The sequence below is a fragment of the Euwallacea similis genome, chromosome 8, assembly GCF_039881205.1.
Source record: "Euwallacea similis isolate ESF13 chromosome 8, ESF131.1, whole genome shotgun sequence".
NCBI classification, from domain to species: domain Eukaryota; kingdom Metazoa; phylum Arthropoda; class Insecta; order Coleoptera; family Curculionidae; genus Euwallacea; species Euwallacea similis.
Window position 1 is genome coordinate 5,041,315 of NC_089616.1, and position 16,031 is coordinate 5,057,345.

Here is a 16,031-nt window from a genome sequence, read left to right on the forward strand (position 1 = left end):
TGATGATGCAAAGCTATATTTTGTGTGAACTTCATGCATACGTGAGGATGCTATCAGGCATCAGTCTAGCAGACATTGATCATTTCGTACCGAAATGAGCATTTTTGACTTGGAGATAAGTCTCGAGTCGGTTCGATTAGTGGGAGAGCCGGCTTAAGCTGCTGCTCGGTGCCGGTCGTACCACCAGTTTTAAGTTCCTCACTGACATTTGCGCACGCTATAAGTACTCTCAATAATTGAAGATACCTTGAGCTACCAAATATTCTTCTGTATATTTTTTCTAACATGTAAATAATAATGGCCAGAGAAATTTAGATTTTATACGAGAAGAAAGTGTGAAAAATGCGCGCCGGTTTTGTAAATGGCTTAAAAGTGCAACTTTAGAGAGAGTTGTTACCCTTCAACTTTGATTTTTGGAACTTGAAATTTACAAAAAAAAAGGTAAGTTGAATCGAATTATTTCATGTTTTTTTTAATCCCTGAACCATAATTTTTTTATACTGCCGAAGGTCCCAAATCCATTTTTAAACCGTGAACCAATTTTCTGATATTGCAAACATTAATTTTGCATGTCGAGATGGCTGGGCCTTATCATGACCTCTATAATTATGTCGTTGAGGGTTATCTGAGGAGTTTAACGGCCTAGTGGATGGCCCAAATCCAGGGGAAAATCCATTCAAAACTTTCAATGGAATTCACTATTCTTGTACCGCTAGTGAGCTATTCTTAGGGCTACTTTTTTGCAACACGTAATGAAATTTGCGAAAAGTGGCCTTAACACTTTTTTAAAGCTTGCCCGTGAACTATCATAATTAAAGTTGATTTAGCCGGGGAAATCGAGGTAACAGGCTCCTCCTTACCTACCTTCGCCATTTCAACAAACCAGCACCTCGTAAACACCACTTTGTTTATTTATTCGGAATCGCATTCCTAATCTGTCTCGACATGCTTAGGAACGCGCTATCACGACCTGCCTTAACACGATTATTTTGTGTTGCCTATTTTTACTTTGCAAGAACGTTTGGCAAGGTCTGAATGCTAAAATAAATCGAAAAAAATGGCCTTCGTGAGAAATTGGAACGCTCAAACAAAAAAAAGACAAAAGACATTTTTAATTTAGGTTTATGAGAGTTGAGGGGGTTGGATACACTTTTCTGTAAATGTCTTCATCGATTTTTCGAGTATTCGTGAATTTTTCATTCTCACCAGAAATTTTTTAAGTCCGGCAACTTTACTCCGCCAACTGACAGTGTCACGTCCATTCAAAATGCGCGGGTCAGCTTGACAAATGAATGTCGCAGTGTTGTCATTTTTTTAGTTCTCGCCAATTCCTCGAAATTTATTAAATGAGAGAGGGATAATGTCAAATATTTTCAGATGACAGATGATCGGTAATATTATGTCATAATTAGCATTGAAGTGGGGTTCACGTTTTTCAACGTTTCTTAGATGATAAAAGTTGCGAATTCAGTTTTGTCACGCGGAATATTCGTTTTAGAATTGATAAGTTGCATATACTCAGGACTGTAAATAAAAGAATATTTATGTCTGGATAATTTTTATCAGTGCATTTTTGCCAACTTTTGCATTAAATTGTGACCCCACTAGCGGTTTATCCAATGGAAAAATACGACTTGTTGCCATACCCAGTTATCATCTCTCTATAATAGTGAAAAAAGTAAATAATCGACCAATAATAAAAACCTATTTTTAACTCCTATCATCAAATAACAATTATGAAAATACGATAATAACAATAATGTGCAGTATGCTATATTTTTGAGATAATGATAATCATGCATCATACATTTATGGATGATATTGTGCAAGCCATTGAGGAAAAACCTCTCCATTGTCAATTTAAAAGGACAGAAACACATTGAGGGGTAAATGGAAAATTTTCCATAAGTAAAAATGTGACGATTCGAAGAAATTATTGTTTCTTTATCGGTTAAGTCATTATTTAGTCACTAATCCCTGTATTATCAACTATCAATAAATTAAAACCCACACATAAAAGTTTAATAATATCCCAATAAAGCTATTTATACCTTCTTATCGAATCCCATAAGATTATGAATGGTCCTTCAGATAAACAGTACTAAAGACTTAAAAAACACCCTTAGCAGACGCGCTTTTTGTCTCTAACTAGAACGCAAGAAACCTAAACAAGTAAAAAACTTCAATCCTGATCCCTATTCTCTTCGCAAAGCTCTCTTACTCAAAAGCAGTTTAGTTTGATTCCAAAGGGGGTTTTCGACAAACATTTCTTCTTTTCATTCATTGGAAGGAAGTGAGGGATTACTAAACGCGAACCGAGACGTCCCACGCACCAGACCCAGACTCTTGTATTTAAAAATCGTCCAATCTGGTCGCTGCACCCACTTACACGGAAACCCATATGGGCTGTCTCGAGTAGGCAGACTAATGCAGCTCGGTATTAATAGTACCATATTTTAACAGACATATTTGAAACTTGTTTTTAATTACATTATCGACATTGTCTACAATATGGCGTTATTAAGGCTCTGACATTGATATCGCTTCAGGGATATGTGTCTTAGGACGTACGTTGTAGGTATGCCCTCAATTTTTTCAAATTGCTTTAAAGTACTAGAAAATTTAATATTTCTGGAAATCAGAGGGGTACTTGGTTGTTCGTTCGCAGTTGCTGACATTGCAGATGGCAGGATGGTACTCAAAAGAGTTTAACGAAAAAGCGTTAACTCTCTTATCAAGAGAGTTAACACTTTCGGGGTGCGCCCTCATCTTGCCTCAAATAAATATTTCTGTAAAATCTGTGGAAATTCTGACGATATTAAAAATGTCAGGGGCATACCTCGCGAGGGTTTATACTCGATAGAAATTCTATATCCATCTATATGATAGTAAATGCACATAGAGTGGAATGTAACAAAGATTATCAGATAGTTATACGGTCCGCATGTTGTTAACAATAAATTAATAAATCATTTATAGACATTCCTTATCTGGATCGTGAGTTTCTACGTGGAATTCCTCAGGTCTCAGAACCAACAATTCCCTCTTGTCACAGTGAAATATTATGTTATGATATCTCCTTTCTTCGACAGTATTGTCCAGAGAAACGATCAATCTTCCTTCTACTCAGTCAATAATGGTGCCTAAAAATATTGCAAAAAGTGTGCGACAATGAAGTCCATTCTTTGGCGTACTCGTACCGGAAACTAAGTTCGATCATGATCGATTGCAGATACTGCATTGATTTTTAAAGGGCATAGAAATTGGATGAAGTGGTAATGTTAACAGACATTCACTTCTTAGTTCCATTACCTCTTAGGCCATAAATCACGAGATTGCACCTTCTCTTATTAAATTCGGTTTATTTACTCACTCCATGCATCCACAAGGGCTCTTAACCGAATACGGACATGCTAATTAGAGAATGCAATTTGTGGCGCAAATAATAATAATAATTAATCAACGTCGAAAGGTCCTCGAGTGTGTTCTCTTCGAGAATGAGCTCGATACGAGTTTGCTCGTAGATGAGGTCCGCGTTGCAAGGCGGGTGTAATAATTAAATTTTAACACGTACTAACTAACCTCGGTTACTAAATTTAGCACTGGCCGATGGGTATTTCAGGTATCCACAGGTTCCCAGTCGTAAAACTTCGGTTTAATTATAACTCGAAAGAGGAGTTTGTTCACCTCTTGCAAAAGTGTCTATTTGGGTGCATGATCCTGAAGGAAGAGTTAGATATTTCGTAGGGAGTCAGCATGAAAATTTAGAAGAAAGATAAATTGCGTCCAGACCACTGGCCAACACGTTTCAAGTTCAATGACTAATATTTCGTAAATTTAGACGCTGTAAATTTGATTTAATTGGGCCGAATGGAAGCGGTTTTATTGAGGACGATTTAAAGTCAAATACTTTCTTCGCAATGTACAGGGTGGCTGAAAAAAGCGGATTTTGACCAGAAAATATGTCGGCACTTTTGAGGCGCTGAAATTCTCATTCTACTCATTAAGCTTAATTAATTTGCACAATAATGAAGTCATCCTTGCGCGGGTCCTCACATGGACTTTCAGTCAAAAAATTTTCTATTTTCGCCCGTGACTCGGAGGTGATTGCCGCGATACGAAGAAATGCGAGATGTACAAAAGGTGCTAAAATGAACTGCAGTTTTCGAAACTCTGCGGCCAGTGGTATACATCACAAAAGGTTTGGGGCGGTATCTAAAAGAGGTTGACCTAAAAAAAGTACCACTCGGTGGATTTTGTCTGGAAGGAGAAGTCAGTTAAAATTGAACTGTAACACTCTGTATATTTTGAGAAATGAAGAGCCAATTGGTTATATGTAGATTTTTTATGTTTAAAGATCTGTGGTCAGCGGCTTGGTCTCTTTTTCCTGGACAAAGTCTACTTCCTTCATGCAGAACCGCCCTAAAGTAGTCGCCGTGGCTTTCGTAAAATCTTCCGAGGTAAATCACCATACGAAGGTTGAAATCCGGTAGCAAAATACCAAAGACGAAATTTTTCTATTTCTCAATTCCTGCTCCAGTCCTGGACGACTTTTTTATTCGATAACAAATTTCCCTTGATATTGCAATATTAATTGCTTCTGCTCGCGCCATGCTTTAAGCACCATTATTAGCTGAATACATTAAAACAGGTTTATTCCTTATTTATGTGGAGTGTTGAGACCAGTCCCAATAGCATTTGCGTTGTCACCGACATTTTTATCACTGAGGGTTGCAAAACGACTGGGCAAAATTCAGCCTTTTTTTAACAAAAATCTGTCCTTAACGAGTGAAAAGAGGAATTTTAGAGTGTTCCAGCGTTCTTTCCAAGTAGATGTAAACACAATCAGACCATGCCCATGACGCACCGCAAACTAGGGCCAAAATATGCAGATTGCCTTAGAAAGGTAAATAAAATATTGGCATCCATTAGATACTTTTTAAACTTTTGATATTTGCAATGTCACAATCGTAAAGGAAGGGGACAGTTATCTCTCCATTTAAAGTTTGACCAGAAGATCTCTGGGTCAGTTCAAAACTTTCGCGCTGCCTTAAGGTAAAGAGACGCATCTTTTTAAAACGTAGTTATCAGTTAGATTTGACCACAAAATGGTAATTCGGTCCTAACCGGGACAGTTCCATCAGATAACCGGCTCGGCTAGTAGTGGACCGAACATGTGTATACTCGTAAATGTGATTTACATTGAAACTGCATCATGAACCGGTCGCGTGATAAGAGAGACCGAGTTATTTTAAATCTCGAAAGCCAGTTTATTTTAATCAGGCATGAGGTGCGCATATGATGATGATATAAGTATAGACACGATAGGCAGGGACGTAACGTCACGGTTTCAGTTCGAATTAATGGTCACTTTTCCAGAGACCTTTTCCAAGGTTTTTGGACCTAGCCCAATGTTATGGGTCACGACAATTTGGAGAAATTATTTTCGTTAAGTTTGAGATGCGAAAACTCTCCTTTTTTATATAGGGCATCCCGAATAGTGTTTGATCTTTTTTAATCTGCTGCTCATTAGGGTTGATTCCTGCTATACAGGGTGCCCCATTGGCAATATACCCCCCATCTAATTTCTTTATTTTTGACATTAGAGAAAAGGTTCAGCCGAGGACCCTTCTTCATTTTAACAGTAGGAACTTAAAATGATCCCGTTGCTCTTCCCTGCATCAACCGCCCTCCGCACGTGACATAAACTTCCTTATTTTAAGTCAAATTCCCTAAGTTTTTTGGCACATTTAGATTTTTTGTTGAATTTTATAGTCAATTATGTAAGGTGTCTTATCTTTAAAATTTAGCGTGTTCGGATTATTCTGGAAAATTTAAAATTTTTAACAGATGCAGAGTCCCAAGGAATTCTCTAACCGCTGCGAATTTCGAAATTGGCCCTTTAGCGCTTAAAGAAGACCTAATAAGCTACGTTTTGACATATTTGAATTTGTGAAAAAGTCGTTCACAACCCTCGAAATCCATCTCTGAATTTTCATGATTTCAAATGTCAGTAACTTGTTTGTTTCAAATCAAATGTCCCAATTTTCTCGACGGCATCGTGTTCAAATTTAAAAAATTTACAATTTTTTTTAACATGACCCTATCCCTAAATCTAGCCGTTTCTAAGTTCCCGAAAATTGCCCCTTATTGTGGGTCAAAAAGTAGCTTATTATGTCCTCTCTTAGCCTTAAAAGGCCGTTTCCGAAATTCGCAATGGTTAGGGATCAACACTGATTTCCGTGGGATCTTGCAGTTGTCAACATTTTCAAAATTTCCGGAAACACTCGAAAACGGTAATAGGGCACCTTACATAAACTGACCTTAAAATTTAACGAGACATTCAAAAATGTAAAAAAATTGGGTTTTAAATAGAATTTAAAATCTAAAATCGGGAAGTTTGGGTTACGTACGGAGGGATAAATCATGCGGGAGGGTGTAACGAGGCCATTTTTAAGTTCTACTCCTAAAGTGAAGGAGGGTTCCCGTTTGAATCTTTTTTCTAATGTCAAAAATAAGGAAATTAGATGGAAGTAAATTGCTAATGGAACACTCTGTACGTGACAATTTTAGATGAGGTTATTAAATAGGATTTAATAGGATTTTTTCCATTGGCACCCTGTATATTATTGACTGTTATGAACTGGTCAATTATAGGGAACAATTCTTCAATACACTTCCCTATAGCTATCTTTATCGATTTTCTAGTAATTGGAGCCTTGATGGGATCACGTTTTGAAAAACCATTTTTGCTATGATTGGGACTCGAAACCTCCATATTTTCACAAAAAATGCCCTGTATGACAGTCAACTGTTAATTTTAGTTTTCCTAGCACTTGTGCTTCGATTTTGAAAAATATGACGGATCTGTCACCGAAACGTCAACAAAAATAGTCGTCCAACTCCTTAGTGGAGGGCGAATATTACTCTCAGTTAGTTTTAACTGAGAATTCCCCCCCTACTTGTATGGGAAGCGTTATTCCCAAATAGAATAAAAGATTCCAAGGATTGTCACTATGAAGGAGCCCCATTCGCGAGGAGACCTTTGGAGGGGAGATCGCAACAAGTTGTTTTCCACGGGGTTATCCTTAACTCCTCAAACACTTTGACCAAGACATTTACGTTATTTGCGCTCAACAAATGCCATTCTTAGCCCCGATTGACGGGAGACATTTACATATAGAAATCAAAAAACGAAGAGATTTTCGAACTCGCAAACGTGCTCATTGCGTGACGTTATGCGATAAGCTCGTTACGAGCGATCTTATCGTCTAGACGTCGCCTGCTGTAAACTAGGACAACTTCCTATATACCTTACATACATCAATAGTTAGTTTATCAGCCTCATCCAATTAAGTTTCTGAGCGTTTGATCGCGATTAGTTTCGCATTGTTCTTGGAATAATTTTTCTCCGGTTTCCCTGCCGTTCCACAAACCTGCCCACGTTCGTGAATGAAAGTAGAAACGCACAAACGTGGGTTGGGGAATTTTTCCTGCCCTGCTCTGATAATGACAAACAACTACGACAGACAGTGGGCATGAATGTGAATTCACCCATTCGGAAATTTAATTAAGACCATTTATCCACAGAAAGACAACACACACTATTGTATTCCTACCTGTTTTATGGCGACCATGTCATCCGATAGCGTCCAAGAACACCATTTATTCCATTAAATCAGGGGGTATCAGATTCGAGAAAGTTTACGCGTAAGATCTACCAATTCGAAATATTCTGGGAAATTTCCGTTTATGCCCCATTATCTGCACGGGATGTTTCGAAAACATCATCTAGAATTTTTCTGTTAATGAGGCCTTATCATTGTCTTCTGCAATATAAAAGCCTGATTGTTCGCTCATTTGGCCGGTGACAATCAGAGTGAAAAGTGCGAGTTGCAGTGAGCAAATTAGTGATATTTTTTATTTGGTGGTTTGATCTGTCGCCAGAGTGGTTACCGTAAAATGCCCTTTAGATGTGAGTTGGCTCAGAAGAAAGGATGGTGTTGGATCAGATGAGTTTATTAAGTCTGAAAATACCGTTCCGTGCTCAAATTTTGAAAATTGAGTTAACAAGGCTTATCCTATTAAAACTCTTCACAGCCAGGTTTACCTGATGTTCGGTTTGCACTCAATTTTCGTTTGGGAAATGTGAATGAAAATGGCAACCTTGCAACACTCTTTTGTCACGTTGTCATTTGGCCCCATACACGTAACTCATATGGGTGATTCGTCACGTCTAATCCATTCCGAACCTTTTCAGTAGGAGGACAACGTTGTCAGACTTTTCTAAAATTCTTGTTCGATTAAATATTTTAAAAACCAGTTATGTCTATTCGACTCGTTACTTGACATGTTCACGTTAACGTGTCTGTCCATTCTCACAGTGGCAGTTCACTATTTTAAGGATTATACAGGAAATTTCGGTCTGCAAATTTATGTGCAAGGCATTGGCGTAGATGGATTCTGAAAATAGTTTTTAATTTTCCAAATTCCTTATTTCGAAGTTCTCGTTAATCTCTCGAGCTAGCTGTTTGCAAATTTGCATAGAGTACGCTTCTTTTTACTTCCAAATTTAATTGGGTAGAATTTTAAGAATTACCCGGAGGAAATATCAAGAACTAAAATGCTGTAAAAGCAGTAGTGTAGATGACTTTATTAGTGACCTTGTTATCTTTCCATAAAGTTCGTTGCAGTTTGGGACGCTTAAACTCAACTATTCCTCACAAATAAACTGTTTTTTTTTTGGCAATTTCTAACCATTTTTGCCTACATGCTCAAATTCACGCCCCTGAATTCCCGCAAAATCCAACGTAAACTAATCAGGATTAAATTTAGAAATTATCTTTGATATATACCAAAAAAAAAGCGTGATCCATTGTAAACATCGGATTAATGCTTTGACGTAGCAAGTCTGGCCATCCTTCTCGCTTAAACCAATGAATTTTGTCCTATTATTAGCGATAATTGTTACTGTAATGGTGTTTCAGCTTTCAAATGTGTTCAATGGTCGACTTCGAGATGTTCCTACCGCACAGCCCCCCTGTCTTCAGCCACAGCCCACCGACCAGCTTCCTGAGCGATTTCGCCTCCCTGCATCTCGGCCCTCAGCTGCAAAGGGCGGCAAGTTGCAGGCAAATGCAGCACTCGTTCAATAATTACACCAATTCAGTTCACCGCCCTTCAACCTCTCCTAAACGTCCCTGTCTGGTGATCCGCCCCATTGAGGAGCAATGCAGTTCCAGCGACGAAGATCCCACCAGCCCTACAAAGCTCAAGAAAAAGGTAGTGTTCGCTGATGATAAGGGCATGTCCTTGACTCATGTGAGGGTCATGACGGAGCCCTCTAATGTACCTCCTTTGTGGAGCATGAAGTTCCTAGCTGAGGTCACCCATGGTGTTACTGCAGAAGCTGAAGTCGAGAATGAGCCGTGGGAGGTGACATTTCCGCAACCTGCATCGGATTATGTGACTTTCAGGAAGAAGTTGGATGAGCAGAAAGTGTCTTTGGAGAATGTCATTATCAAAGAAAATGAAGATCAGCTAATTGGCACCATTAAAGTGCAGAACATTTCGTTTCATAAAGAGGTGTTTGTACGGAGCACCTGCGACAGCTGGAAAACTCATGAAGACGCCTTCTGCGGTTATGTTTCCAACCACATCCTAAATGGGGCCACTTACGTGGTCTTCGATACCTTCTCCTTCAAAATCAATTTGCCTCTCAAGTCCAGGAGAATGGAGTTCTGCGTGTGCTTCAAATGCGACGGTGAGGAGTTTTGGGACAACAACAACGGCAAAAACTACGCCATAGTGAAGAAGGCGCTGGCGCCAATACACAGATCGTTGTCCGATAACTCTCTCCTCAACAAGACTGATAACCAAAGGAATGTGAATCACAATAAAAAATATGCGGAGGCCCCACGGGCCAAGTTGGACACTTGGTCGCAATTCGCCAGTTGGAACCACCTGGAAAACTCCGCTCCTTATTGGTAGAGGCGGTACCGATCGGGACGCCGATGGACTGACTTGAAGAGAATGTCACGAAAAGTAAGTATTTTCTAGTAAAATGTTTTTTTCTGTATAACACCTCGCTGTGTTTGCCAAATTTTCAACTCATTACATGGGAGTTTTTGGCATGATACCCAAGGAACTATTCCCGAGTGCATCCTACTATAGCTATTTCATCGGTTTTCGAAATAACTGCGCCTTCATTTCTTTCTTTCTCTTCCAAGTTGTTGACGCTAATCGTCCTACAATCCTAGTACATATTTCAAGCGATAACATTGACTTCTTGGCCTTCAATAGCCGCTCGTTGGTCAATTAAAAATCACAATTACTTTATGAATGATCATATCGGCTTTAACCTCAATGTCAATAAACTGCAATCACCTCCGATTTAAATTTAACCACTGGAACAGCCTCCTCTAATCTTTTACCTCCTCATTCTCGAGATATATCTCTTCGACGGACAATGCAGCTCGTTTAAATATGTATAGTAAATTACCATACACTTGTTCCGCCCTCTCGGACTATAACCTGCTGAGCAGGCATGCAAACTACTGTTGTTATATATAATTTAATTATGTAAACCGAAATACTGTTTTTAAGTGCTAATTCAGTGGTCTTGGGAAAGTTTCTGGGCGAGGGAAAGTGCTATTCCTCTTGACAGAATGGTGAACCCTAAACGTAGATTTTTGCATTTCCCATATAGAGGCCCGATAACCCAAAAACGCTTCTTTTTCGATAGTTAAAAAATGTCGAAAATCTTCGTTATTATTAAAAACATAAATGACCGTTGGTCAAAAAAGTCCTATTCCTCCACTCTAAATGATCTTAGTCAAAACTCGTAGAAAAAAATGACAAAGCCAAAAACGATCAGTTTGATCCATTGATCTATGCATGAGAGTTCCAAACTTCGATTTTTTTATCATGAAACATTTCACCACAAATCCCTCGATTCCACAATCTCAAATCCGCAAGTTCTGTTTCAGTGTCGCCAAATGAAACACTACTGAAGCATGGAAGAATAGTTGGTACCTGTTGATCGGGAACCCATGGAGGCAAATTTAAGTAAACTAATAGTACGTCCAGCCTGCTAGATCTGTGATAAACAAAATAAATGGAAAAAGTTGTTGTTAAACGGTTTTTTCGCGTGCCAATACCGAAAGTGAACGTGTGGTTGATATTGTGCCAATGCTGCGAGAGAAATTGATTATTTCTTCTGTATAAAGTACCTATTTTTAAAAGACTGATATATTAGTTGTGAATATTTCGTAAGTGAGATCGTCTACCTGTACAAAGATAGTCTTAAGTCGTCAGTAGAGGTGCAGATGAGACTTTTACTCAAATTCGATAAGCTCAATTCGATTACGTTTAACAGTCTCGAAGAATAATCAGCTTAATAAAGTATCTGTGTACAGGGAGTAACATATCATTATAGAGATATTCATGGAGCGATAGTACTCTGCAAAATAATTAAGAAATGCTAGCAGGCCCACGTTCGAAAATGCACCATTTCCCATATACAGGGTGACAAAGTTTTACATTTTTTTTTCATCTTTTGCATTTTTCTCGCCTATGCCTGGAGTTAAATTTTTTTTAATTTCATACACCTATTTTCTTTAAGATCCTCTACAAAAAAAATCTAAAATTGTCGGTAATCATATACAGGGTGTTATGTTTTTTTAAGCCATGTGCTGTTTTACGCTTTTAGTCTTTTTTTGGAATACTCACTATGAATTCTGATACCAAATTAAGATTTTTTTTTCAATTATTTAGCTTTGTGGTCACTTGCTGCATTTCAGTATCTTTCACTGTTTTCGTAAAATTTGCAAAAATATTTAATTAAAAATTAAAAAAGTTCTATCTACATATTTCGTAATCTAGGATGCCATGGCCGAGTCTCGGCCATTTTAATAAATTTGTTTTCATTTTTGACGTTTTGTATTTAAAAAATTTAACTCAGAGCATGCGTGGGAAAAACGCAAAATAAGAGAAAAAACGTGAATCTTTGCTACTTTGCATATCGAAAATGATGCGTTTTTGACTATGGGCCTATTAGCATTTTTTTATTATTTGGGAAAGTACTATCATTCTCTGAAATACCTGCATGATGATGTGTTACACTCTGTAGGTTTGCCAAGGTACCACTTTAATGAGGAACTCATGCACTAATGCAAGTTCAAAGCGAGATACACAGTGGACCCGAAGATAATGGCATCATTCTGCATGTAGGTATATCAAATTGCACCACGATAATGTATTATTATTGTCAGTGGCTCGCTCTGTAAATAACGAATTATTATCGAAATTTGATTTACATAATATACCCTAATGTGTTTAACTCTATGAGTTATCTCTGAGATTGCTATTATTGTTATGTATTGGGTGACTCAATTTTACTAATGTTTACATGGATGCGTTACTTAAGGTAAAACGTGACCACCCTCACATTATATACCCCACATGTCGCTTGTTAAATAACCATCACATGATCAATCAGTTTTATATATTTTACCATGTTTTGTTTGGATATTTTATAGTTTAGGCGTATAAGACTTATTGTATGTACATATTTGATTAGCAGCTACGTCTTTTATTATTATTATTATTATTATTATTTTATTGAGGTTTGTACATAAATGCCCATTTTTGTTATTAAATAATGTGTTACAATTGTCCTATGCAAAGTTTCCTTTTTCTTGGCACGAACTTATTGCATCTGTATATTACACACATGTAGTTCGCCTATACATGTCCATTTATGCAACCTCAGCACCTATGTATATCATTGCGAGGTCATAATTTCGCGTGTTTCTTTTAAATGGAATAACTGGGAGAGTCCAATTTGAAGTTATTGGATTGTCAAGGGTGAACATGCACCGTTGAGGGTCAAGGCGGTGTGATTCATTTGCCTACAAATCAGGCTGGAAGCCTTGATTTCGGGAGGGATATAGAGGTCAGAAAGTGTCCTGGATTGTTGACGCGCCAGGAAGCGTTACTATTGAATTATTTCTATTACGTGTATCTCAATATACCAGGTGTATTTTTTTAAAATTATTTCTATTTTTTCTTGCTATCCCCTAAATTTCTATAAGTATCAACTAAAGTAAAAATACTGGGACACGCCGACCTTCGAATTGAGGGAGACGACAAAAAATTAAAAAAGTTCCCACCCCGTCCCGATGTCCCGATGGACGGTATCGCAAGGGTGGCAACCCCCTTTTTTTAATACGGAACATGGGTCAAGTGACGTATCATTTTAAAGCTTACAAAATGAATTAATTAATTATACAATGACAATCGTGGGGCCAAAATGGACATGTCCTCGCGGCACTAAAGTGGTGTAATTCCGACTCGAAAGACCAAAAACGGCGTTGCAATGCGGGGAATCAAGAAAACCGCGAATTTGCAAAATGACTGATATTCCTGTAAAGGGAATAAGGGCGTTCAGTTCGCACTCTTAAAGACGCTCTTTCACGCAAAAAACCTTTCTAGCTACAGCAAAGACTTTATTGACATTGAACTAGAGTATACATCCGTGTGAAAACAACATCAAGAAAGAATGAGTGCCTTTCAGGACAAGAAGCGTCAGCTAAGTGCCTAGGAAAGGGCGGTTATGTATGATGGTAGATGTATAAACACCAAGATAACGCCTTACGGCGGATGGCCCCTGTTGCCACGTCGACTTCGATTCCATATCCTTATCCATACAGATCCTAACACTGTACCGGAGATGTCATTTATGACAGGTTTGGTTGGACTCGGGTTATTCTATACGCTCAATCAAGCGGCTTATGCGAATTAACGCAAGAGAGAAGTGTCCTTTAGGTCAGGCATGAAAAATTCAGAATTCATCAGCGTACGCACCTGCCAGGTGCATAATTTGGGCCAGGTTTGGTTGAGTTCCAGTCCCCCTTTCAGATGTTGCGGCAATTGAGACAAATTCCAAGAAAATACGAGTTTGTATTATTAGAAAAAGTTGACGCTTTTAACATATTTATTTAGTATGTAATTACGAATCTTTCCAGACCAAAAAAAAAATCCTCATCAGCAAACAGATCAGTTACGTAAGCCCAATATTAACTTAAATTTGTTATTTCTAAATTTCATCAATTACATGTTAAGTTCGTGTGTTTATTTCGCGAACCATATGGGCTCTATTTGATCAAGAAAATTCACTCTAAAGATATACCAATTGAGGTCGTTGTAAACTTCCTCGTGAGCATGGCTCTGTTTCTTGCATATCGACCATTCCAGATTTATTGCGGTAATGCATAAACCGCAATTGCTTTCACAGCAGCGGGAAACTACAAAGAAGCATTAATTCCTGTTCGAGTACCATTCAAGTACCAGCCGGCTGTCTGGCGTGCGTAGGCACTGAGTTAGTTATGTTATTATTAGCATTTCCATATATACTAAATTAGTTTTAGAATTAAAAAAATAAATAAATATATCAGCGGTCTTCGAGAAACCGCTCCGCATTGAATGATTGAGGAGTCCTTTCTAGAGCACTTTCTGCTTCCAAGAGTCTAAAGAATTTATTAAAATCATACCGCTTTTTGTATGAAGCGAATATATTACATGTAATACCATAAGATGATCTTTTTGTTACGAAAAAATCTTCAAAAGACATTTGGCTTCGTGTTCTGGCGGCCAGCAGTACCGACACTATAGGGTGGCGAATTTGAGCGACAGTTCAGGGCTTTCCTGGTTGGTAATTTTTCTTCAGGGTACAGAAACGATAATTAAAAATTTCACCCAGGGCGTCAGACTTGCTAAGGTCAGCTCTTGCGACCGTTTAATGTGTGATTCACTAAAACCTTTAAAAACCACTAGATGAAAGAATCTTTTTCCGACTCCGCAACTATCCACTCGCCTTCTCCTAGTTGATTCCGCGCTCTCGTCATCTATTGTTTTTCTTCAACATCTACTATCTTTCTGGGTCATTTCGGTCATGTTGTACTTCTTTTCGCCCTTCATGTAATCCAGAGGACCTTTGTGATGGCTTCACGCCTGCCTATTTTCGATTTGTGTCCTTTCAAGTTGCGGGGCAACGCCACTCTTTCTCCTTCCCAATACTTTGTCTACGCCCTTCCAGTCCCGTATCGTGTCGTTACCAATCTCGATGTCTTCACGCGCCAGGAATTTTTGCTTTTCCTTCGGCAATGGAAATTGTTCTTGCATGTGTGCAGTTTCCCCTGCGGTGTTTCTCTTTGCATTGGGGTATCCATACGTGTATGGCCGTCCTTAGGTGTTTCATCCCTTCGCCATTTCGTCTTGATCTTTTATGACCTTTTCTGTCATGTTTGCCCTAAGGGCTGGTTTCTCATGAGATACATCGGTCCTTTTACCTTCCGCGTCCCTTACCTCTCTCGCCCTCCTCGGGTGTGGTTACCACGGATTCGGAGCAGGAGACGTCCAGAGGTCACTACGGGGAGGTGCGGAAAGGTCTGTGACCCCCCATCAGAAGATGACCTGCATGTACCTGATTGTTGGGTTTATCGCCAAAAAGGCTTTTGTCAACCAAATAATTCATGTTTTTGTCGATAAAGTGCTATAAAAATAGGTATTACCAAATGGCAATAATAATTCTCTATCAATTGCGCAGTAAATATTGCAGATTTATGACCCATATTGTGGTCCCCCAAAATGTGCATCGAGCACATACAAATTGCCTCATTTGAACCATCAAAAAGTGGTATGATAATAAGTTTAATTGGCACCAGCAGAAACATTAAAGATATTTTTTAATTCGCCAAATTATTGATGATAAGGAGGCAGCTTAACAAATGGTTTTAACAGTTTTGGTGTCAACGACCTAAAAAACTTTGTAAACACTACTTAAATCCATTCGCTGCGGTGGAGATTATGGTAGATGGAAATGGAAAATTTTCTATTTAAAATGTATGATGGATGAGTGGGTTGAACTAGGCTAAAAATATGAAATTCAGGCGCCAGGCAGGGACATAATTTGGCAAATTTTCAGAGGTTTAGTAGACGAAGTCCTTGGAAACTGTAATTTGTAATTTGGG

At 38.5% G+C, this 16,031-nt stretch overlaps 2 protein-coding genes across 4 annotated transcripts in view; both read left to right on the forward strand.

Moving 5' to 3' along the window:
- LOC136410314 (neutral alpha-glucosidase C-like) overlaps positions 1-16,031 on the forward strand; it is a 98,323-nt gene that overhangs the window by 73,447 nt on the left and 8,845 nt on the right. The window lies entirely within an intron of this gene.
- Positions 117-12,686, forward strand: Gbs-70E (Glycogen binding subunit 70E). Of its 3 annotated transcripts, none has more exons than XM_066392452.1 (3): positions 117-441; positions 8,988-10,044; positions 10,989-12,686. In XM_066392452.1, the coding sequence occupies exon 2, from the start codon at positions 8,995-8,997 to the stop codon at positions 9,988-9,990; it is 996 nt and encodes a 331-aa protein (XP_066248549.1). In that variant the 5' UTR covers positions 117-441; positions 8,988-8,994; the 3' UTR covers positions 9,991-10,044; positions 10,989-12,686. The 3 variants fall into 3 exon arrangements, with proteins under 3 accessions (XP_066248549.1, XP_066248547.1, XP_066248548.1); XM_066392450.1 differs by lacking the exon at positions 117-441 and adding an exon at positions 5,028-5,290; XM_066392451.1 differs by lacking the exon at positions 117-441 and adding an exon at positions 7,162-7,975.